Source organism: Mirounga angustirostris, unplaced genomic scaffold (assembly GCF_029215605.1).
Source record: "Mirounga angustirostris isolate CCGP_5_RB_7025 unplaced genomic scaffold, mMirAng1.0.hap1 SCAF_16, whole genome shotgun sequence".
In the NCBI taxonomy this organism is placed as follows: domain Eukaryota; kingdom Metazoa; phylum Chordata; class Mammalia; order Carnivora; family Phocidae; genus Mirounga; species Mirounga angustirostris.
Genome location: NW_026991724.1, coordinates 51,067,675 through 51,091,578, shown reverse-complemented (window position 1 = coordinate 51,091,578; position 23,904 = coordinate 51,067,675). Strand labels below are relative to the sequence as shown.

The window sequence follows — 23,904 nt, the reverse complement described above, 5'->3', positions numbered from 1 at the left end:
TAGTGGAACGTGTTATGTCTTGAATGTCTGTTGAAAATGAGATGCAGGGGACGCCTGGGTAGCTCAGTCGCTTGGGCATCTGCCTTCAGCTCAGGTCATGATCCTGGGGTCCTGGGATCGAGTCCCACGTCGGGCTCCCTGCTCAGTGGGGAGCCTGCTTCTCCCTCTGCCTGCCGCTCCCCCTGCTTGTGCTCTCTCTCTTTCTCTCTCAAATAAACACATAAAAAATCTTAAAAGAGGGCGCCTGGGTGGCTCAGTTGGTTAAGCGACTGCCTTGGGCTCAGGTCATGATCCTGGAGTCCCGGGATCAAGTCCCGCATCGGGCTCCTTGCTCAGCGAGGAGTTTGCTTCTCCCTCTGACCCTCCCCACCTCATGCTTTCTCTCTCTCTCAAATAAATAAATAAAATCTTTAAGAAAAAAAAAATCTTAAAAGAAAATGAGATGCAGATTGGGTGAGCTGTGGGTTTGGTCAATCATTTTACCAGGTTGGCTGGAGGGCCACAGAGTTAGAGACCCCTCTCCAGTCCCCTCACCCCCACTTCCTCTTTTCTCCCGACTAACACCTGTGCTCCCCAGCTTGGGGCAACGGGGGCTGGACCCCTGGATCTGGATGGAGCCGGCTCACCGGGCCATGTGTGTTTCTGGTGAGTGCTCCATTATTCACATTGGATTAGGGTCCCCTGGGCCCCAACTCTGAGCTTCCTGTTGGGTTGAGGCAGGACGAGCTGTAATTACATCTCCCTCCTGCCTCCCACCCCTCTCAGCTGGCTCCAGCCTAGTTGCATCATGTCTGTGGGAGCCCCTGGGGACACCGGGGACAGACAGAGCCAAGGATGAGCTGGGGGGGGTGGGGCTGGGGAGGAGGGATGCTGGGAGGGAAGTTGCCAGAGGATTCTGGAATTTCTCAGACCCAGCATCCTTGCATGTTAGAACCTGAAATGCAGAGGACTCTAGAATCGCAGGACCTCAGAGGGCTGGAATTCTGGAGTCTTTCGACCCTGTGGGGCTAGACTCCTGTTCCTTTGTCCAGCTAGGACCCAGAGCTCTGCACTGCAGGAGTGTAAGGATTCCTTGAGGCTCGACTGTTGGGATTTAGACCCTTTTAGCCCCGAAATCTTGGGGCTGTGTAGTGTGGATCCTCCCTCCTTCACATTCCTGGTCTTGGGGAATGGAAGTCAGGAGAAGCAAGGGGGCTGGCTGACCCAGTGTGGGGAGGGGAGGGCGGGCAGGAAGGAGGTCTACCTGGAGGAGGTGTGGGAGGGAGGCTGGGGGTGCGGAGGGTGCCAGACAGATGAGCTAGACAGGGTGAGCAGGTCCTGGGTGAGCAGCATCCACGCATGCAAACCTGGGTAATCTTGTTAGCGGGTATGACTCTGTAGTAACAGCTTCTGGTTACCCGCTGTTCTGCTCTTTCCGGCCAGCCTCGCGTGAGGTCAGCCCTGGGGTCAGAGCCAGGCCAAGAGGCAGAGGGGACCACCTGGGGAAGTGCCTGCTGCCAGCAGTCCCCTTCCACTTCACCCCAGACCCTGAGGGGCCCCAGGCTGCCCCTCCCAGGCTGTCTGCCCTTTGCACCCCACATGCTCTGAGCGGTGCTTGGCTCTGCTGAGGGGATTTGGGGGAGGAGTGGCCCTGAGCCACAGCTATGACCATCACATATTGGAATCCCATTTCTGAAGCCCCACCTCACTTAATTCTCCGATGACCCCCCAAAGGACTCTGTTTATCCCCATTTTATAGACATGGAGTCAGGCACAGCGAAGTGACATCACCTGGCCAGTTGGGGCTTGAGGTTGGAGTGGGCACCAATGGGTGAGGGTTCAGGAGGGGCTGGAGGTGTTGTGGGGGGCTTGAAGGACAGAACGGGGGTATCCCAGGGGAGGGGCCGGGCCCAGGCAAAGGCAGGGCAGGGGTGGCAGGAGGAGAGCCCCCTGGAGCAGGAACGAGAAGAAGAGACTGGTAGGTAGGCAAGGGCCCATTTGGGGTGCAGGAAAGGGTGGTGGGCAGAGACAAATGGCCTGTGTCTGAAAGCGTTGGCACCTGCCAATGAGGGACAGGTCAGGATGGACCCGCAGCAACTTCTTGCAGCCACGGGAGGGCACAGGTGGACAGGTAGGCTTGGCAGGTGTGAGCAGCTGATGGGGTGCGCGTGCACGTGCATGTCTGTGCGTGTGCGTGTGGGGCCAACCTCTTCCCAGGCAGGGCAGGGCCAGGACACCAGGGAGTCGGGAGAAGGTCAGGCCCCGGGCAAGCAGGGTCTTAGCTCGGGGGCAGGTCCGGATGCAGGCATGGGCAGGCAGCTGGAGGCACTGGTCCGCAAGCAGGTGTGGGAGAGACCCAGGGCTGCGGATGACTCAGCGGAGGACCTGCGTGCCCAGGCTCCCCTTCTGACCTTCCCCGCCACTTGGGAACATGCATCCGTCGGATGGTCCCCCTCCAGCCCCGCTGCGTCCCCCTCCCTCGGCCCCCAGTAAGTGGGTGACAGTTTGTTGAATGAATAATAACAACGCCAGCAGCTGTTTGAGGGCTTCCTGGAGGCAGGCAGGGGGAACCCGGTCTCTAATCTTCACACCACACCCCAACAAGGGCAAGGCAGCCATGTGAGGAAGAACATCAAGGCTGAGCCAGGGGAAGTCATTTTCCAGGGTCACACATCAAGTGACTGGTGAGGGGTGGAGGGGCGCTTCCAAAGCCACTCTCTTCCCCCTGCGCCAGGCAGCCCCTCCGCAAGCAAACACACACACACACACACACACACGGAGACACAGCCATAAAGCACCACAGGGGTCCACAATAAACACACATGCGCAGACCCACAACGAGGTGCGTGAAGGGACACAGATGTACAAATAGGCTGTCGAGAAAAATCACGCCCACCCACCGCCATGGTGCACACAAGCACACGCACTCACGGTGCGGTTAAAATGCTCCTGTAGGGGGCGCCTGGGTGGCTCAGTCAGCTGGGCGTCTGACTCTTGGTTTCTGCTCGGGTCATGATCTCGGGGGTCGTGGGATTGAGCCCCACGTTGGGTTCCACACCCAGCGGGGAGTCTGCTTGTCCTTCTCCCTCTGCTCCCCGCCCCATAAGTAAATACATTTTAAAAAATGCTCACTTCAGTTCCACAGGCCCCGCTAATATCACACAGACCCACGCCTGAAGTTCACGTGTCCGCGACAGCCCCTTGCACGCCCCCTGCCCTGGTATGGTGCTGGCCACTCCCCATTGTCTCTGGGGCTGTCCGCCCTCCTCTGCCCCTGTCCATGGTCCTTCTGGGGATGCCTGAGTCCTGTTCAAGCGGTGGGAGGGGAGGGAGGCTGACTCGTCTCTCGAGCTGTTCCTTCCCACAGTTCCCCCACCCCCAGCCCCGGAAGCCACCCCCTCATAGCCCAGCTGGGGTGGCCTCTCACTCCAAGGCACCTGAGAGAAGAGGACCCCTTTGTGGCTCCAGCTGTGGGCGTGGCCACAGCTGGCAGGATGCCAGGGTTCCCGGAAAGTGAGTGGAGGGGGTCCAGCACTGACACCAGCCCCAGGGACCTCTCGTTACAGTCGCGGCCACCCCCGCCTGCCCCGACGCATACAACGGGATGCCAGGGTTGCAAGGGCTCCCGGCCCCCAGTGGCACAGGGGGGTAAACTGAGGCCTGGAGGGGGGGCAGGGTGCATGAGGCCAGGCCACACTGGGCCTGGGAGCAGAGTGGACTTCCTGAATGCTCAGTGGTCCCTGGTGGGGACAGGAAGCCAGGGGGAGGGAGGCTCCAGGAACCAGAGCTACCCCGCCCCGCCCCCCAACTCCCCTGATCCTGCCACAGGACGTAAGCCCGCCAGGCATCATCCCTCATTAATATGATATAACTTCCTGAGTTCCTTCTGGTCTGCCTGGGGATTGCAGAGCACAGGGCGGTGGGGGGAACCGCAGAGCCAGGAGGCCTGAGGCCCATGCACCCAGGCACCTCTCCGAGCCCCTGGTATGGCTGGAGCTGAGGCCGGAAGCTGGGGATGCTGTGCTCATGGGTGATAGGGAGAGGGGGAAAGGAGTAAGGCAGTTGTGGTCACCGAGGGGCCTGGGTATAGAGAGGGGAAGTCTGCAGCTACCCCATGTCCAGCCCTTGGGATCCGGAGCATCCCTCCTGGACTCGGACATGATACATGTGCGCACGCGCACTCCTTGTCACAAAGAGGGCTCTGGCATGGGCCACTGGCCATGGTTGGCCGCCTGGCCCATGAAGCTGGGGTCACCCCATTGTACAGATGAGGAAACCGAGGCACACCGGCTTCTTGTTCCCACCCTGGTCATCACGTCGCAAAGAGGTGGTGGAATGGGGAGAGGAACTCGAGTCAAATGAGTGAGCCCCTGAGTTTGTAATCTCTCCATTTAAACTGCCTCCCTCAAAAATAAGGGGTGTCTGAGAGGGGCTCTGGCCCTTCTGGGTGGGGAGGCTGCATGGGAAGCCATTGACTCGGTGGACCCGGGGCTGGTGACCGCTGTGTCGGCAGCTGGGACATGTGGGCTGAGCACACGGGCCCGAGGGTGGTGGCTGGGGGTGTGTTTGGGGAGGTGTGGGGGAGATGGACGTGACAGTGATCTTGGAGTCCTGAACTTCTGTTCCTGGCGAAAATATTATTCCTGGAAGTCAAGGTCTCTGGAGCTTGGCCTGGGGCTTGGGATTGCTGGAGCCAGAAGCAAGAGGGTGGGAGGGCACTCCCCTTTGATGCTCTTGGAGGTCCTGAGGCCTGTCCCTGACAGACTGCTGGGCACCAGGGCCCTCCTCCCTGGAATCCCTCTCCCCAAGACTCGGCCGGGTCGACGGGCTTGCACCCTAGGACAGGCTCTGGGACTGGTATTCTTTCTCTAGCCTGGTCACCTCCTTCCCCAGCCTTCTGGAAGGAGTGAATTGTGTCCGGGGAACAGAAATCTCAGTAGTGCCTGAAAAACACTACATCGGGGAGGAATTTCCTGGTCATTTCTCAATCCCTGGTCAATGTCCTAACCCTGGGGCCTGGAGCCCAGAATAGATCTCAGAGGCCACCCCCAGACAGCCTCTCAGACTGGTCAGCTGTGCCCCTCAGGTCTTGTCCTGGTGCGCTCCATGGTGCGATGACTCAGTGATCCCCACGAGGGGCCACTGGGAGAGCTGCGGAAGGGAGAAGGGCAGAGACCAATGCGTGGGTCAGCGGCAGGTGGCTCAGGGATGGGACCACGAGAGGAAGCAGGGAGGGGAGGCAGAGGTAGCCTGGGCTGCACTGGGCAGGGAAGTTGGAGGGAGCGGGCCAGGGAAGGGGGGAGGGAGCGGGGGGGGTGCCCTCTGGAACAGGCAGGGGGTGGGAAGGCGGGGCAGCGGGAGGAAATGAAAAAGCCGGGGCGAGCAGGCTAGATGAGAAGGGAGGAGGGAGGAGGGAGGAGAGAGGAGGGAGGAGGGAGGGAAGTAAGGAGAAGCTGACTCGCAGAGCGGAGAGCAGGGCACAGAGGAGGGGACTGAGAGAGAAGGCAGAGGTGCGGTGAGAAGAGGGTAGAGGGCTGCTGGGGCGAGAGAGGGAGAGGCAGAGGGGGAGGTGAGGAGTGGGTAGAGGCTGCTGGGGCGAGAGAGGGAGAGGCAGAGGGGGAGACCGGGTGGGCAAGGGGTGGGGGAAAAGGACAGAACTAGGGAGAGGGCAGGACGAAGGAGAGAGGGGGAGAGAAGAGAGGGGCGGACAGACGGACAGCCAGCCGCACACACAAGGAGAACTGGGGGTGGCCCATGGGGAGGGCGGTGGGCATGAGCGGGCCTCAGGGCGCCCCCCCAGCCCCGGCTCCCCCTTACCCTCCCTCCCCCCTGGGGACCGCTCTAGTCCAGGCCGCACCAGAGGTGAGGGGGATGGCCGACTCGTGCAGGAACCTCACCTACGTGCGGGACTCGGTAGGCCCGGCCACCAGCACCCTGATGTTCGTGGCGGGCGTGGTGGGCAACGGGCTGGCACTGGGCATCCTGGGGGCGCGGCGATGCTCACGCCCCTCGGCCTTCGCCGTGCTGGTCACCGGGCTGGCGGTCACTGACCTGCTGGGCACTTGCTTCCTGAGCCCGGCCGTGTTCGTGGCCTATGCCCGCAACAGCTCGCTGCTGGGCCTGGCCCGGGGCCACCCCGCTTTGTGCGACGCCTTCGCCTTCGCCATGACCTTCTTCGGCCTGGCCTCCATGCTCATCCTCTTCGCCATGGCCGTGGAGCGCTGCCTGGCCCTCAGCCACCCCTACCTCTACGCTCAGCTGGACGGGCCGCGCTGCGCCCGCCTGGCCCTGCCCGCCATCTACGCCTTCTGCACCCTCTTCTGCTCGCTGCCCCTGCTGGGCCTGGGCCAACACCAGCAGTATTGTCCTGGCAGCTGGTGCTTCATCCGCATGCGCTCCGCGGAGCTGGGCGGCTGCGCCTTCTCGCTGGCCTACGCCAGCCTCGTGGCCCTGCTGGTGGCCGCCACCGTCCTGTGCAACAGCTCGGTCACCCTGAGCCTCTGCCGCATGTACCGTCAGCAGAGGCGCCACCAGGGCTCGCTGGTCCCCGGCCCCCGGGCAGGGGAGGACGAGGTGGACCACCTCATTCTGCTGGCCCTCATGACGGGCATCATGGCCGTGTGCTCCCTGCCCCTCACGGTAAGTCCCCTCTGCAGTCGGGGCGGGTGGCCGGGGCGGGGCGGGGGGAAGCGGGGGGGGGAGGGCAGCACCCAGCTCCAACCTCCAGCGGGGGGGCCTAGTTCCCAGAGCGGGGACGCTGAAGCCCCAAGAGGTCAGAGGTTTTGGGCGCGGTCCGACAGCTCCCAACTTTCTGGAGAGGTCTCTCCCCATTTGCTTCTGCCCCACTGGACGCCTCCTGAGCCCTCGGCTCCCCCCCTTTTGTATCTCCGGCACCCCCCCAGACACACCCCAACCTTGCCGCACCCCTGTAATGGTAATAAGATCCACCAGTCCTTGAGCCCTTGTTCTGTGTCTGTGGTTTACAAATTCTCTCTCAGATCATCTTCAAATGACCTTAGGCACCCATTCCACAGCACTTAGCAAGGAATGGACCCAAGTTCCTGTCCGGTCCCTATTTTTACAGATGGCTTCTCTACAGTCACACAGAGCCAGCTCTGGACCTCAGGCTTGTCTGATCGCAGAGTCTGATTTCCCCACTACCTCCCGCCCCAGCACCCCGCCCCCCCACCTCTGCCAGGGACTCTCCAGGCCTTGCCCCTTTCGGGCAGAGCTCCTGCCTGCCTCCCAGGAATTGAGCGGGGCAGCCCCCAGTCATCACCCCTCCCCCACCCCGCCCTGTACTCTGGGCCTCCAATTCTCTTTCTGTAAATGCAAGGGCTGGTGGTCAAAGCTTTGGGGGGATTACGGATGACTCACAGGCTGGAAACTTGGAGAGAGACACGCGGCCATAGCCCCAGGACTCACCCACACAACCTCCGCTCTGTTCCTCTAGGCTAGTGGTTTCCTGGGGCTTCCTTTCCCTCTGCTCCCCGATGCGTCTCTCACTTACTTTTCATCTTATCTTATTTCCTTCCCCTGCTGAAGGGCACCCCTCCCTCATTCCTGCTAGTAAGCACGTGGAAGGAGGGGAGCGAGGGTGGGGTGGGTGTGCGGTGGGGGTCAGAGGATTCCTGGGTGCTTCCTGATGCCCCCGCCCTGCCCCCAGATCCGAGGCTTCACGCAGGCTATCGCCCCGGACAGCAGTGAGATGGGGGACCTCCTTGCCTTCCGATTCAACGCCTTCAACCCTATCCTGGACCCCTGGGTCTTCATCCTTTTCCGCAAGGCTGTCTTCCAGAGGCTCAGGCTCTGGTTCTGCTGCCTGGGCCCCAGGCCTACCCACCGCGACTCGCAGACACCCCTCTCCCGGCCCGCCTCCGGGAGGAAGGACTCGAGGGCTCCCGCTGCTCTTGGGGGGAAGGAGGGGAACTGGGTACCTTTGTCAGCCTGGGGCGAGGGGCAGGAGGCACCCGTGTCTCGGGAGCAGCGAGCTGGTAGCACCGTGGGAACGTCATCCAAAATGGGGTCCGCAGCCGCCTGCTCCCCCTGCTGACATCTGCTGCCCATGATCTCCTGCCCGGTCTTCTGGGAGCAGAAGCCTGAGGCTCAGGGGCACAGCTGCCGGGTGGACGAGCAGAGATGAGACCCTGGAGTCCTTGCCTGCCAGAATCTTGAACCCCTGAATGCGGGGTGGGGGGCGATCAGCTGCTATTTCCCTTTTTCTCCTCGTCCAGGGTGGCCCCGACAGGCTCTGGTAGAGAGGGAGGGAGACAAGGAACGTTTATCCTGGAGCACAAAAAGAACACTTCTCTCAAAATAACCAGGGGCCCGGCCGGCCCAGTCTGGCCCTCGCTTGCCCATCCATCTCGCTGTCTAAATATTTAGAAGGCAGAAAAGTTTCCCAGAAGCTTCTGTGCGCCCAGGTCAGCTCTGGTTCGGGTTCTGGCTCTGACCCTCATCCATTCAGGGTGCCTTGCTGCCCACCCCAAGCCCCCCCCAGGGGACAACCCGGCCTTCTCCGAGGCCACTCCAAAAGCCAGCCCCTCTCTGCCTCCTGGGAGCCAGGGATTCTTGGACCAGCTCCCGGCCTCCCCTCACTCCTGATTTCCCATCAGACTTGGAAGCCCCCGCCCCCTCAAGGGGGGAGGCCAGAGGAAGGAGAGACTGCTGCATTGTAAGTAGCCTTGCTGGACAGTGCCTGGGAATCCGCATGGCTTGGTAGGCTGCAAGATGTGGGCCGTGGGGGCCCGGGTGTGTGTGTGGGGTGACCGGAGGACAAAGGCATGGGAGTTACGGATCCCAGGGACCCCTCCACCCCCCCGGGGGACACAGCCTGTCCCTGGAGGAGGAGCTGTGGCTCATACACAAAGCCCGCCCTCACATCCTGTGTCCTCCAAGCCCTCGCAACAAGTTCATTCATTCATTCAACAGCGAGCGGGCCCTGACTTGGCAGGTGTTGGAGATAACAGACCGGTCCCTGCCCCGCCCTGGACTCCGCTGGGGTGATTTCCAGCCTTCGGGCTTTTCCTGCCCTCAAGGGAGACCCAAGATCAAGGGTGCTTGGGACGGAGCTGACTGGCAGGAAGGGAAGTGGTGTTTAGGGTAACCCGGAAAGCCCTTTTCTCCCTACCCACCCTCCCCCCCCCACCCCGCCCCACCCAGTTCCCCTTATGCGGTTGCTCCAGGGTTGAAAGCACTTGATCCGGGGTTAAAAGGGTAAATGTGAACCTGGGGACAGGCCTGGTAGGGAGGCATGGGCCTCTGGAGAGATAACAGCACCTCACATCAGTGAGTCCTGGGCCCTGATGTCCTTGGAGCCTTTCCACAGAAGCTGGAAATCAAGGTCCAGAGAGGGTAATCGCCAGTCCTAGGTCACACAGCGAGGAGGAAGCACGGTCTGAGGGGGAAGCTGACCTTTCTGTCTCCAGAAGCCAGCTCCCTTGTTTGGCCAGGGGCTTTGCCTCTCTGTGCCTTGGCTTCCTTTGGTGCAGAATGGCGATCATAATCTAGAATTCAGTTTACAGGGGGGTGTGGAGGATTAACTGATTCCCTCTGAGAAGCAGCCGAGCACAGGGCCTGCCTGGAATAAAAACCACAAAAATGTTACTGTTACTGCAATCCTGTCGTTGCTGTTGTTATCTGTGGCTACTGGGCAAATGTGGGCTGAAAAAAAGCAACATTTCGCTCCATTGGTCTTTCGACCGCTATGATTCAAATCACGTTACAGAAGGACAAGGGTGTGTCTGGGAGAGTTAAAAATTGGTCAGGATGACTGGTTTATTGGGTATGGGTTTCCTTTTGGGGTGATGCAAATGTTCTGGAACCCAATAGCGCTGTGGGTTGCATAACATTGTGAAGGTACTAAATGTCTCTGAATTGTTCATGGTCAAATGGTTAATTCTATGTTATGGATACTTTGCCACAATAAAAAAAATGTGACACTAAAAAAAAAATTGAGGGTGTTTAGAAACTTTTATGAGTCTTGCCAGAGTGACATACTGGTTGAATTTGGTAATGAAAAAGGTTGACCTGTACAAAAACCCAAACGGGGCAAGAAACATCAGGTGGAGTCCGGCCTTTGTCGCCAAACCTGGCCCAGCTTCAGTGGGGACAGACCCAGAGGGCCTCCTCGGAGGGTGGTGGGGAAAGGATGGGGTAGGGGGAGGGGCCCCAGAGGGGCATTTGGAGCGAGAGGCCAGAGAACGGGGCCTGCCTGCCTGTCCAGGCAAGACCCCCAGGGGGCGCTCGCCTCCACTCTTTGTGCCGGCCCAGAAAGTGGGTCAGTCTGTCTCTCTGGCCTCTCAGGGCTCACTAAATGAAGGTAGCACAGGGCTGGGCATTCGAACCTACAGCATCCAAGCCTCAGGTGGGTGCTATTATCATCCCCATTTTCCAGATTTGGATTAAGGGGAAGTGAGGATTCAGCGCGGAAGCTGGTTTTCTGCGGGCTTTCACCGGCCAGGCCTAATATCTCAAGAATCCATCCGCCCTCGGGATCCCCCTGTATAGTCGCAGACCCCCCACCGCCTCTGGCCTGGATGTGTACACTTTCTTCCAGCTCGGGGGTTCGCAAGCATTTCCCGCCCCATCTATCTACACGCAGCCCCTGGGGGAGGATTTGGAAACTCCTCTCCTAGCTGGTGTCCCGACCCCCTGAGCGGCCGTGTGTCCTCTCCGCTAGCTCCTGGAGTCCTCTCTGAGCGGTCGCTCCCCTGATTGCCAAACTCCGAGGGCCCCCACCGCCTGGAAGCCGAGGGCCAGCTCCCTCGCTCCCTGCTCAGCCCCAGCCAGACAACCGAGGATTCTCCCAGAGCCTGTGCGTGACCTGTCTGGCTTCCGCCTCTTTGCTGATGGAGCTCACCCTTCCTGAAACAGCGTTTTCCCTTCGCCGTTCGTCACAAGCACCCTGGCCCTTCAGGTCCCGCTTAAACTATTTCTTCTTCTTTTTTTCTTTAAAGATTTTATTTTTAGGTCATCTCCACACCCAGCGTGGGGCTCGAACTCACAACCCTGAGATCAAGACTGAGCCAGCCAGGCGCCCCTATTCCTTCTCCTTGCAGACTTATTCGCATCTATCTCAGGCACTTGGGGCACTTTTGGGCTCCATGACGGTCCTCCCTGCAGCCTGACCTGGCGCAGACATTTGCTCATTCACTCAGCAGGCTCTTATTGAGACTGTGATGCGGGAGACACAGCGGTGACAGAGACAGCCCTGGCCCTCTCTCCTGGGGCTCTGAGTCCAGAGTGGGCAGAGCTGCGAGGTGGGGTGGGGTGGGGTGCAATCTAAGGGGACATCAGGGAGGGCTTCGTGGAGGGGATGGCAGAGTGGGACCTGAGGACTGGAAGAAGGTGAGCCCAGGAACTGTGCTCACGGATCTGACTCTGACCTCCTAGCCTCTTACTCATTCATTAACTCAACAATTCCCTGGAATCTGCCCCGGGGGCCCAGGCTGCTCTGTACCTGCTGGGGATACAGCAGTGACTGACACGGCCTTGGCCTTCTCTCACTCACATTTCAGTTGGATGACAACTTAATAATCACAGAACTAAGTATTCCAATAAGCAGAAAAAAATACAAATTTGCGAGCTGGGATATGCGCTGAGAGCATAGCCGAGGGGCCTGCCTAGCATGGAGTGGGCGTCAGGAAGCGAAGGAGACTTTGTGCATTTATCACTTCGTTTTATTCATTTTGGACTTCCTAGAACTGGGCCCGGCCCACAGATGGGACTCAAGCGCGCGCGTCCGTACGCGCGCGCGCGCGCGCACACACACACACTGGCGGGTCCCCAGGAGTGGCAGCTCTCTGGGGCCTTCTGTAGTCACTGCCCCACCTGCTGGTCACATGGGGAGTGACATTTAGAAGTACTCCCAGTGGCCACGACCCTGGGGGGGGGGGGAAGGGAGGGAGCCCTGGGTAGGGCACCTCCCACTGTGTCCCTCGGCTAGTCGCCCGCTAAGGACAGATGTGAGCTGGTCCAGTGGCCCTGAGAGCCGGAACTGGAAATGATCCCCACTCTCAGCATCCCGCTCTGGGCTGGAGTTCACTCCCTCAGGGCCTGCCCCACGTCCATTAGAAGCTCCGAGTGCCGTCTATGTGTCTTTGATTAATAAAGCATGGGAAAGAGAAGTCATGATTATTTAATAAGGCAGCCTGTCCAGGAGTAAAAGTCTTTCAAAACATAGGGCCCAAGGGGGAAAACTAATGATAGGAGCTAGAGTCACGCAGGCAGCGTGGGGCGTTTGGGATCCAAACGATCTGGGGTTTTGAGACCCAACTCAGCCACTGCCAGGAAGTATGGTACAAGAGCCTTTACCTGCCCGGGGCCCCCAGTTCTCTACTGTCAGATCTCCGTACTTATTTCACGCCTATGCGCACCCTCCATGGCCTGCGTGCCACCCGAATGAGACAGGTCTAGAAAGTGGTTGGCACAACCCTCTGAAGTGGGTATTTTCATGATCTTCCTCCTATAGGGTCATTATTCATCTCCATTTTGCAGACTAGTAAACTGAGGCCCAGAGAAGTGAAATCACTGCCCCAAGGTCATCAAGGAGCGGGTGGCAGAGGTAGACCTTGAGGGTTAGGGAGTGCACAGACTCACGAATGAGTGCTCACATGGGGCTTGGAGCCCAGTTCTGTGGGTCACCAGAACTTTTTCTCTCAACCACGAGACTAGAATTTTACACAGGGGTCCTGGCAGCTCAGAGGGCAACTCCCATCTTAGACCTGACCACTGTGACCCCAGACTCAGCCTACCCCTCCCACTGGCTTAGGCTCTGGCTCTGGCCTGCCTGAAGTCAGTTTTATTTATTATTTTTTTAAAGATTCTATTTATTTATTTGACAGAGCGACACAGCGAGAGAGGGAACACAAGCAGGGGGAGAGGGAGAAGCAGGCTTCCCGTGGAGCAGGGAGCCCGATGCGGGGCTCGATCCCAGGACCCTGGGATCATGACCTGAGCCGAAGGCAGATGCTTAACGGCTGAGCCACCCAGTCACCCCTGCAGTCAGTTTTAAAAGTCTAATGGAGGGGAAGCTGAGAGCCTGGACTGCTTGGGGTCAGCTCTGGTTCAAATTCCAGCCCTGCCACTTTTGAGGTTTGCCTCAATAACCTGGAGTAGCCTCTTCACTCTTCTGGGCCTCAGTTTCCTAGTCTGCATTCACAGCGTCTGGCCCAAACGGTTGCTTGCAGGACTCACCCGCATGGGGGCTGAGAGGTGCGCCCGCGGTGTGGGAGCCTCCAATAAAGACTGAACAGCGCTTGCTGTACCCCATGGCGAAAGCAAGTTTTTTTTTTTTTTTTTTATTCCACTGGATTCGGTTTCTGCTTCCACCAGCCCAGCCGCTGTGGTCGCGTGTGAGCAGGTCGCAAGTTAGACAGTGTCCGTTAACCGTTCATTCCCTGCACCCCTGAACGGGTGAGCGGATGGGATTTGCAGTTGGGGGCAGGGCTTCTTTATTTTGGGAAAAGCCCCCAAGGATTCTATGCCTTCCCTACAGAACCACTGGGCCCCAGGCCTTTCTTCTTCACATCCCCACTTGTGGCAGGGAAGTGAAGGGGCTTTCTGCAGTTTGCACATGTTCTGGGTTGTTTCAAATCTCCTGTCCCGGGCCCTCTCCGGGCCCTCTCCGGGGAGCTCACTAAAGCTCTGTGAGCTCAGGTCCCCAGGGTGTGCAGGCCGCTTGACTGACATTGACTCATTCAATGGCACCCCTTCCCCAGAGCACCCGGAGAGTCGCCAACCAGGGTCTCACCCCCAGGGTCTGCGTTCTTGCTGTTCCTCTGGATGACGCCCCTCCCTCCCACTGTGTGAGTGCTCAGCCTTCAGGTCTCAGCTCAGCGGGCTGCTCTCGTGGCCCTGGACCGGCCAGTCCTCATGGCGCATTCATTCATGTGACGGACACGCTGGTCTCCGCGCTTCTGTGCTCTGCCCCCTCCCCCCCGCCCCTGGGCCCCAAGGTTGATGGGCTGCACGGCCAGATCAGCATCCAGCTCAGAGGTCCCCTCTTGACTGCCATGACCAGGACAAGGCTCCAGGATGAGCACGCAGGAAAGGCTCTCCCAGGGCCGGGCTGCAGGGCCCACGCAGGGAGCAGGCCCAGAAACAGAGACAAGAGGGGAGGAGCCACGTCAGGTAGTCACTGTATTTTATTGGAAAACATTGATATATATTTTTCTTCACAGCTTGAACTGAACACAATATTGCCCGGTTTAAAAAAAAAAAAAAAAAAAAAGAAAGAAAACCAAAACCAAAACCAAAACACTCCAAAAATGTCCACAGCCTCACGCCTACCTGCCCTTACCCTCAGCTCTTGGCTGGGTCTCCCACTACGCCCCTTCCTCCCCTCCCCTCCCCCGGAGGCTGGGTGCCAGAGGGTGGATGAGGAGATTCTCAAAGCTGGGCAGGTCCCAGGAGAAGCCACTTGAACAACCTGGGTGGGGTGGGGGGTGGGGCAAGATGAAATGAACAGAAAAAGGAAAAGAAAAATCCAGACGACCGAACTGCCCACATTGACGTCCTTGTCCCAGAGGCGAAAATCAGAAGCAAGGTCACGGATCATGCTCTCCGCCGGGGGAGTGGGGGGGCAGGCAGGCGGGCGAGGGGGGAGAGGGCACAGAGACAGCACAGGTGTTCAGGAGCCAACCGAGTCACCACGGAGAAGCGGGAGGGGCCGGCTGACCAGGGAGCAGAGCTGCCCTCGGCCACCAGTCCCCCGGGCAGCTAGCCCACAAGACTGTTTTATTGCAGGTGTGTTCTCTCGAGAGCATGGCGGGCCTCATCTTCCCTCTCCCACCCTTCAGCTAGCCCGGCATGGTTTTTGACAGGATCAGTTTTAAGGGGCATAAAGAAAAAAACCAAAGGATAACCTGTACATGACAAAGCAACATCCCCACATCCGCTCCAACGAGGGGACCTCGGTGCGGGCGGGCAGGTGCGTCACGGAGGAGCGGCTGGGACGTTAGCACCAGGTATTCACAGAACAGCTCGAGATCGCTTTAGAAACATGGGCACGTACAATTTGTAGAGTGACCAGCTGAGCAGCCCCCACCCAGCCCAACCTCAGGAAGTCAATCAGATGGTTTCAGAATAGCAGCCAGTGGGACCTGAGTGGTGTTCGCTCTATCCGTCCCCTTCTGTGAGTCGGCCCCCTCCAGTGGTAAAAAGAACGCCAGCTTCCAAGACTCCCTTGCCCCTCGACCCTGTCCTGGACCATATCCAGTCAACACCACAACCCCTCAATTCCCCCCAGTCCTTCTGGAATGCCTCTCTTGGCACCCCTGCCCCGAAAGGTTGCTGGGATGTGCACACAGAATCACAGGGCTGGTTGCATGCAACAGCAAAAGGCATGCTCTTCTGCCTGGGCGAGGCCTCATCCCCTCCCTCGCAGGCCCTGGGACAGGGCTGGCAGCCACCCCAGCACCCAAAATAAGATGACACACGAAAGGAAACAAACCAAAACAGAGGAGAGCCACCCGGGCTGGAGGAGGAGGGCAGAGGCTCCCCTAAGGGGAAGGGGGCTTCATCTTATGAATGCATCAGGCCTTGGAAGATGTGAAGTGGGGAGGGCAAAAGGAAGAGATGAGGGGCATGGGAGGAGACTCAAGGAGGGAGAAAGAGCAATCATGCAGCTTGGGACAAATCTTTTGTTGCTTTATCAGATTCTCAGTCAATCAACTGGTGTTTGCTAGAACCGGGGAACGCAGGGGAGTGTTGAAGAGAGCGCGCGCGCGAGAAGAGAGAGATCACGAGAATGGGCATCACCAGCTGCCCAGGGGCCTTCACTTGGCAGTCATCATCTGTACAAACTCTGTGAAGCCAAACAGAGAAGGAGCAGGTCAGCCGGCGAGTGGGCCGAGCCAGCCGCCCTCTGACACGAGGGGCCTGGGGCTCGTTCCTGACGCCGCGACTCGCGCTTGCAGCCGGGGAGGTGGGGCCCCGGCGACCGCTCACCTTCGTAATTGACCTGGCCGTCTCCATCGATGTCGGCCTCTCTGATCATCTCATCCACCTCCTCGTCAGTCAGCTTCTCACCCAGGTTCGTCATTACGTGACGCAGCTCAGCAGCGCTGATGTAGCCATTGCCGTCCTGGGTGTGGGGACAGGGGAAGGCTCTGAGCGGGAGGCTCTGCTGGGGGCGGGGGCGGGCGGGAGCGGCAGCAGGCAGGGGAAGGGGGCCTCCTGAGGTCGCAGGGCAATGGCGCTGGCACTGCAATCCAGGCCTGGGGAAGGTCCCCCCCCGAGCTCTGTCCCTCCGCCGGAGTCCCGGAGCCACTGTGGCAAGCGACTACCTACCTTGTCAAAGACACGGAACGCCTCTCGGATCTCCTCCTCGCTGTCCGTATCCTTCATCTTTCTGGCCATCATGGTCAGGAACTCCGGGAAGTCAATGGTCCCATTCCCTGGAAGGTGGGGAAGGGAGTCGGGAATGCTCTCGGCCCGGAGCCTGGGAGACCACCCCAGAGCCCTGGCAGAGGAAGTAACGGGCCTGGACGTCGCCCCGAGGACGGCTCCAGGGGGTCACGAGACGCGACCGAGAACAGAGCCCCCATACACCCGCTCCGTGGGGCTCACCATCTGCATCCACCTCATTGATCATGTCCTGCAGCTCTGCTTCGGTGGGGTTCTGTCCCAGGGATCTCATCACTGTCCCCAACTCCTTGGTGGTGATAGTTCCATCTCCATCCTTGTCAAAGAGGGAGAAGGCCTCCTTGAACTCTGGGGTAAGAGAGGGAAGGAATCAGAGGTCAAGGACCACAGGGAAAGCCCTCTGTGAGAGAAGGTAAAGGGAGTCCTGTCGGAAGGAGCCAGAACAAGACTTCCAATCCAGGCCCCCCGCTTCGGTGCTCAGGGCAGACCCCTTCCTTCCTTCGGTCAACGTTTACTAAGCACCTACTCTGTGTCAAGGAAAGCTACCTGTGGGGCCAACCTGGCTCGGTGAGCACAGAGGGGAAACAGGCTGAGAGCCGTCCTCAGAGAATTCTACATTTCTTGCTGGTCCCTGGCTTCGACCTCTCCCTCCAATGATGAAATGGACTAATGTCACGGGATGGACAAGAGCTGAGAGAAATCTCCATCTGAGGTCTGCCAGCCAAGGTCACCCGGCTGGGACGGGAAGGGGAGGCTGCGAAAGCCTTCGGGGGTACTCCCAGCCCAGCTCCCCGAGCCGAAGCTGCCGGCTTCCGGAGGAGGAGCCGGGCGGCCGCGTGTGGTGGGGTGCGGGGGTGCGCAGCGGCAGAGCGCGGCTGGCGGGCGGCGCGTGGGCTAGGTGGGGGGATGGAAGGAGAGGGGACGGCTGCCAAGCCGGGATGAAGAGCTAGTGGCGCCGAGTGGGAAGGCCACAGCTGGGGACGCATCGGGCGCGGGGAGAGAAGCACGTGGCTGTGGCCCTCCCACTGGGCCCATTTTGGCGCCGGTGCTCCCTACCCCCAAACCCTCAGAGAACAGATGCCTGGCAGCCTATTCCCAGAGAGTGTGGGCTGGGGTGAGGTGGTGGACAGTTTGCTAATGGGGACAGGGTGGAGAGTGGAGTCTGTGTTTGTGTCACATGAGGGCAGAGTCGGGGTGTGGGTGGCAGGTGCAGCGGGAGACACGCACACAGCCGAGAAGCTGTGTCCCCGAGCCTCGGGGTCACAGGGAGAGGTGTCTCCTTGGGGATGCCAGGACCTCCCTGTGCTGAGGCCTGGTTGTTCTCGTGGAGGGCACGGAGTGGGTCATGGGGACACCCTGAGCTCATGATCACTGAACAACGAGGTGGCGCTCCAGCTTTCCTCGGTGGGTCTCCATGGCCACTGGGGGCCAGAGTTTAGAAACTGAAGGTGTGACTGTGCGCTGGGGGGTGGGGGACGGGAGGAAAGGACAGAAGGCAAGTCCACTCCTGCCTCGTCCCGCTTCAGATGCGGGGCATTCAATACTTATCACGCAGCCTGTCGGACGTGACAGCAAAGCTGGGGTTGGGGCAGCTGCTGGGGCCCAGGGCCCACTCCGTGAATCCTTCCTCCTGTCTGCTCTGTGCTGGCCCCTGATTATGGAGAGAAACCGAGAGCTGGTTTCTCTCCTCAGCAGCTCACGGTCTTGGGAGAGGGAGACTGAGAAGCCCACCGAATCACAGGTCAGTTCCTGTAGCGGTGACCTTTCTGGGGTGGCTACAAAAATGAATTACATGGGATTCCAGAATTTCTTCTGGCTTACTGGGGGATATACTACCATTCCTTTATTCATTTATTTGGCCAACAAAAATTTACAGAGCACCTACTGTATTCCGGGCACTGGAGGTACAGCAGGGACCAACAAAAACAAAGCCCCGAATTCAAGGAGCTCACATCTAGTGACAGGAGATACAGCAGGTGAAGACAGAAAAGACTGCCAGACAGTGAGAGAGGCTACGAAGGAAACCCACAGAGTGACAGGACCGAGGGTCCAGGAAGGCCGTCTGTCGGGGCCGGGGAGTTAGGGAAGGCCTCTCCAAGGTGCCATCCGAGCGGAGGCCCAGATGATGGGAAGGAGCTGCTCGTGCAAGGAGCTGGGGAAGAGTCATTTCTGGCAGAGGAAAGTGACTGCGAGCACGTGCAAAGGGGAGTGCAAAGCACAGGCAAGTGCAGAGGTGGGAGTGACAAGCCATCTCCTGGGTGGCTCCTAAAGTGGGACAGGAGCTCTGCAGCCCCACGGGGAGGCTCACGTTCGGAGCCCAACTGGCAGAAGCTGGGACAGAGAGCCAGGTTCACCCTGCAGCCACTGAGCAGTGAAAGGCCCCCGATGACCCACGGCCAGGGAGGAACAGAGTTTTGGCATCTGGTAGATGCCTGGCTCCGGACCCTGGGGGTTTGGTGTCACTGGGGTGCAGTGTGCTCTTATCCACGGTTCCCAACGTTCTAAGCACAAGGCCCAGCATTAACTGAGGTAGGGGCCACACGAGTTCATCTGTCAGATGCCACTTCTGGCCGGAGTAAGATTTGACTGGGGATGCAGAGGCCCTCCCAAGGCAGGAGGAGGAGGAGGGTAGGCAAGCTCACCTGCGATCTGCTCCTCAGTCAGCTGGTCAGCCTGGAAAAGCGAGAAGGAGAGAGTCAGTCACCAGGCTCGCCAGCCATGGTCCGCACGTCCTGCCTGCTCAGCCCAGCCCCCTCTGGTGAGGCCGGCTCCGCAGGGCATCCCATGCACCTGGGCCAAGGGGGTGCATGCCAGGGTCAGGGTCTGCAGGACAGCCAGGTTCTGGGGGAAAGTCTGGTGATTCATGAAGTTGGGGACTAAAGTGGACCAGAAACCCAGGCCTGCCTGCTACGGGGCCATTAAGTTGCCCAGACCCAAGGGCTTCCAATCCTGACCCAGTGCTTGGGAGCCACAGTGGGTGGGGAGACATCCTGCCCCAGCCCCAGCCCAGCTGAGCCCGCACAGCACGGGTTTGTGTCTCCGCGTCGCCGCTGCCGCCGCCGAGAGCCCCAGAGGCTGAGTGAAGGGAGCAGTTGCCCTAGAGGCCTAATCAAGCAGCTCTGGAAGGCTCCAAACTGAAGCAGGCCAGTCCTTGGGTAGGACGGAGGGAAGATGTCTGGGGCTCTTTGCTAGTTTCTGTGTCACCTATTTGGACGCAGCAGGTCCAAGCACAGTGGACGCAGCCGGCCAGGATTCTCCTAACTGGTAGCTCCGAATTGCCCCGGGTGCTCGAAAGAACCCTGCTCAGGCCAGAGGCAGCCGCTCCACCCCTCCCTGCCCGCAGGGCAGGCGCAGGGCACCGTTCGGTTCTGTTTCTTTGGGGCAGGAAGGGCCAGTGGCGGGGAGGGGACCGCAGTGAGCGGCAGCAATGGCGGCAAAGGCTGGAGGACTGAAGTCAGCTTCCCCAGCTTCGCTGCAGTTTTTAACCCCTTCCAGCCCGGGCCACTCTGGGGACTGGCCAGTTGGTGGCAGGCAGCCCTTGCTGCCTGCGGGGTTCGGGGGTGGTGGGGGAGGGGAGAGGCCCAGACTCGCTTTTTTGGCACTGGTGTCCTCCGGAGGAGCTGGGCTGGGGGGGGCGAGTCCCAACATTTAGCTCTAGGCCCCAAATGCAGGAATTTCCCCTGGTTTTGGCAAATGCTGCCAAGAGGGCACCACCCTGCCCGGTGCCCAGACAACCGTCCCCTCCTTTACTCCCTCTTACAGTCAGGGGAAAGGGGCTGCACGTCCACGGCAGGGCTCTAGCCTTGAGGCTGAGGGAGCCCTCAAAACTAGTGCAAACTGTCTGCACAGTGGTTCCAGAGCTTCCACTGGAAGCTAGCAGTGACCCTCCCACCCCCACCCCCACCCCGTCCCAAATACTAAGAACCGGTCACATAAGAACTGGTCTAAAATGTCCTTTACCTTTTTTTTTTTTTTTTTAATCTAAGGGAAAAGGAACTTGAGGCCAAGCCCCAAAAAGGCAGAAGGGGAGGGGAAATCGAAGTGATGAGGACAGAGGAGAGAGGGCTAAGAGAGGAGGGAAGAAGGAAGGTAGAGAAGGAAAAACACCACACACGCACATTCCGGAAAAGGCCAAAGTCTAAAGGGAAGGTTAGGAGGCCAAATGGAGATGCTTCTGCATTGCCTTCACACAAGACGCGGGGCTGCTGGGCTCTAAACGCCAAGCCGGCAGCTCCGGCCCACGAGCCCCCTGCTCTGGCCGCTTCCCTTGGCTCCCACGGGCCGAGAAGCCTGGTCGTGACACCCGAGGAAGCTGCTGGGGGAAAGCGAGAAGACAGGATGGGCTTCTGGTTACCAAGGCCAGGCAATGCCAGGGGAGAGGGAAAAGAACCGAGGGCAGAGGGACAGTGTGGGGAGGAGGGCTGCCATTCCATCTGCTGCTCAGCCTGGCCCGGAATGGAAGGAGCCAGCCCGATCGGGGCCCTTCCCACCCCCACCGCCCCACTCCGCAAGAAGCCCAACTGTTCCCCCCTTTGGGCAGCACCGTCAGGGTCTGGGACAGGTGGCCCCGCAGGCCCAGGAGTGGCTCTGAAGGCCCATGGCTGCCACTCCCGGCCGACAGGCACGGAGGAGGCATGCCACATGGCCACCCGGGGCTGCTGCAAACAGGCGTGGCTCTGCCTCCTCCTGGTTAGGAGACCCTCTCCTCCACCCCCTCCACCCCCACCCCCGCCGGGGTGGAGAAGCAAAGGTCCCAGCTCCGAGCTATAGCCCTCAAGGCATGGCCGCTTGCCCACAGAACTGATCACCCGGGAAACTGTCCTCGCCAGGGACCCCTTCCCGGGATTTCTTCCCTTTCCAAATCTGAAGATTTTCTGCTTTCATCAAAATTTGGAATTCCCTTTCCCAACCTGAAGATTTTCTGCTTTCACCAAAAATAACCCAGCTGGTCTCCTTCCTTACCCCTCATCTTCCTTCGGCTCCAGCAAGGGGCCGGGCAAGAAAAAAAGCCCTGGGGTGGGGGAGGGAAGAGGGTATTATTTCTCCGGCCTGACCCAGCCCCCAGGCAACGCCAGAGAGCAGTGTTAGATGAGATCAGAAACCAAGGCCAGGGCCCCTCACCCGGGCCAAGGAGGAGCCACAGTGCTCAGGCCAAAGTCCAAGGCCGGTTACCAGGGACTTGTCCCACCCATACCTTGCTGATCACAAGTGGGAAGAGACACTAGCTGCGGCCAAAGCTCTGGTCCTATGTGGGAGGTGGGGGGCCTCCTGGCATTGGCCAGCAAGTACTTGAGGGCCCCTTCAGCGAGGTCGTACTGGGGGAAAATGGGGCAGTGGCAACCGGAGCTACCAGGTCTGTGTCAGCAAGTATGAGATCTGATCCACAGCAGCGGCTGCTTGTTCTCCCCGGCCTTGCCAGGGAGGAGGGCTGCGCACGGTTCCGAAGCTGAGCCTGGGGGGGCTGTGAGTGTTGTGGGTGGCAGGGCGCAGGAAAGAACTAGTCGGCTGGGTTTCTCTCAAAGCTCCAGCTGTGCGAATTAACAGAGGCACCCAGTGAGGGGCCCCGAACGGAACAAGTGGCCCTCAGGCAGATGACGGGGTCCCTCTGGAGGTCCTCTCTGTTCAAGCTCTGCAGCCCCCCACCCCGAGGCCCCGGGAACAGGCGTCCGATTGTCACCGACGCCACACTGTACTGCACTGTCATTTGGCCCAAGTGAGGAGATGCAGAACAGTGCACGGAGCTGGAGACCACAAGAAAACCAGCACTCCAGTTTGGAAAAAGCCGCTCTCTTGGTCTGAAAGGGGCAGCGAGGGGGTGAGATTCTAGGCTCAAAAGGCTGGCTCGTTTGATGCATCCCAAACTTTGGTCCCCACCCCCATTTCATGCGGCTTCAGTGCGCAATAGGGGCCCAAACAACTCCGCCCACCTGCTCCCACTGCCGGGGTGCCTCCTGCCCAGCCCCATTCTTCCTGGGGAAGGGGGACCGTATGGCCACTCCCTTCGGCCTCTGCAGCCCACTCCCCATCTAGACTGAACAGTCTTTGTCCTGGTCTTTCCCTGGAGACTTCCAGGGAGCTGCCCACATTCACCTCCAAATCAAATCTAGGCCCACCCTGGCTGCCATTCATTTTCTCCTCCGACACCTCCCCCCGCCCAGGCCTCCTTCCACCGCACCTCCCACCACCCAAGCCAGGCTCCTCTCCTACCCCCACCTTCTCATGGACCCAGCACAACACTCCGCCCTGGCCCCCTCCCATGAAAACCAGCCTCTCTAGTTCAACAGCCACTAGTAACCTCAGAACCTTTTCTGGCCGCCCCCCAAACCAACCACGAGGCCTCCTGCTCCCCCACCACTGCCAAGCACCAGTCTTGCCATTCCCTCTTAATCACCTCCCCGACCCCAATCCTTTTCAGTCCCTGCAGGCTCCCAGAACATCTTCTAACCTCCACTGCCACCCACCCCTGGCCCTTCCTCCCCTAAGCTTGCACCTCGCCCTCCTCCTCCTTCCTCTGCAATGCTGGTCTTCCGAGAACAGCCCCCCCTCCCCTCCCGGGTCTGATCTGCAGAAGTCGCCCCCATCCCTGCCCCTCTCCCCACCCAGGTCCAGCTACACACGGCCCCCTCTCGGGAGCGCCCCGGCAGCCTGGCCTTCCTCTGATCTCCCTTCCCCGCATCCTTTTAGGATCCAAAGTGTTCATTAGGGCCCGAACACCCCCTTCCCGGCCAATGCTTCTTACCTCGCCCCCCAAGGGGTCCGAACACCCTACCTCAGAGATCCAACGCCCCACCCTGCGTCCAAAAGCCCTTTTTGGGGTCCAAACGCCCCCTCTGAGGGTCCAGATGCCCCCTCTGAGAGCTCGGGTGCCCATTTTGGGGTCTAAGCACCTCACCTGGTATTAAAAGTGACTTTTGAAGCCCCTAACCCTCTTTTGGGATCCAAACATCCCGCTCTGGGGTTCGAATGCCCCCGACAGGGGGGCCGAGAGGGGTCCAGGGGCGCTCGCCGGGGCCCCGACACCCCCTATGCTGGGTCCGCCTGCCCTCTCAGGAATCCTGCCCCGCCGTGCCCGCCTCAGAACCCCCAGCCTGGGCGGCCCCCCAGCCTCACTCACCATGGCGAGGCCGGGGTGTCCGGAGCGCGGGGATCAAGGTTCCTCCGGCGGCGGCAGCAGCTGCAGCTCGAACTCCGCCGCGCGTCCGCGCCTCCACACTCACTACCCGCAGCGCGCGCCGCCGCCGCCGCCTCCCGCCCCAACGGTCCTTCAACGGCCGCCGCGCGCGCGCCCCGCCTCGCCCGGCCCCGCCCCGCCCTGCCCGCGTGCCGCCGCACTGCGGCTCCCGCGGATCCCTCCGCGCCCCACTCTGCGCTGACGCGCCCGCGGATCTCTCGCGCCCGCCCCACACAGAGCCGGGCTTTGCTTCCGGCCGCGCGCGCGCGCGCACCCGCCGCGGAACTACTTTCCGTCGCCGCGCGCTCCGCCCCCCTGCGTCCTCTCTACTTGCCTCCCCGGCGGAGGGGCACCGGTCGGCGGCGCGTGACGCGTCCCTGTGTGAG

At 60.1% G+C, this 23,904-nt stretch overlaps 2 protein-coding genes across 4 annotated transcripts; one reads left to right on the top strand and one right to left on the bottom strand.

The window, feature by feature from the left end:
• Positions 1-5,374: 5,374 nt before the first annotated feature.
• PTGIR (prostaglandin I2 receptor) lies at positions 5,375-9,942 on the top strand. Of its 3 annotated transcripts, none has more exons than XM_064580292.1 (3): positions 5,375-5,489; positions 5,825-6,618; positions 7,646-9,942. In XM_064580292.1, the coding sequence occupies exons 2-3, from the start codon at positions 5,851-5,853 to the stop codon at positions 8,030-8,032; spliced, it is 1,155 nt and encodes a 384-aa protein (XP_064436362.1). In that variant the 5' UTR covers positions 5,375-5,489; positions 5,825-5,850; the 3' UTR covers positions 8,033-9,942. The 3 variants fall into 3 exon arrangements, with proteins under 3 accessions (XP_064436362.1, XP_045746366.1, XP_064436361.1); XM_045890410.3 differs by having other exon boundaries at positions 5,443-5,489; positions 5,830-6,618; XM_064580291.1 differs by lacking the exon at positions 5,375-5,489 and having other exon boundaries at positions 5,602-6,618.
• A 5,667-nt stretch (positions 9,943-15,609) lies between these two features.
• On the bottom strand, positions 15,610-23,683 carry CALM3 (calmodulin 3). Its single transcript, XM_045891792.3, has 6 exons — positions 23,462-23,683; positions 18,990-19,020; positions 16,552-16,695; positions 16,273-16,379; positions 15,931-16,066; positions 15,610-15,787 (listed from the first exon to the last, which is right to left on the bottom strand). Exons 1-6 carry the CDS (start codon positions 23,462-23,464, stop codon positions 15,759-15,761), a joined length of 450 nt encoding a protein of 149 aa, XP_045747748.1. The 5' UTR covers positions 23,465-23,683; the 3' UTR covers positions 15,610-15,758.
• Positions 23,684-23,904: the final 221 nt, after the last annotated feature.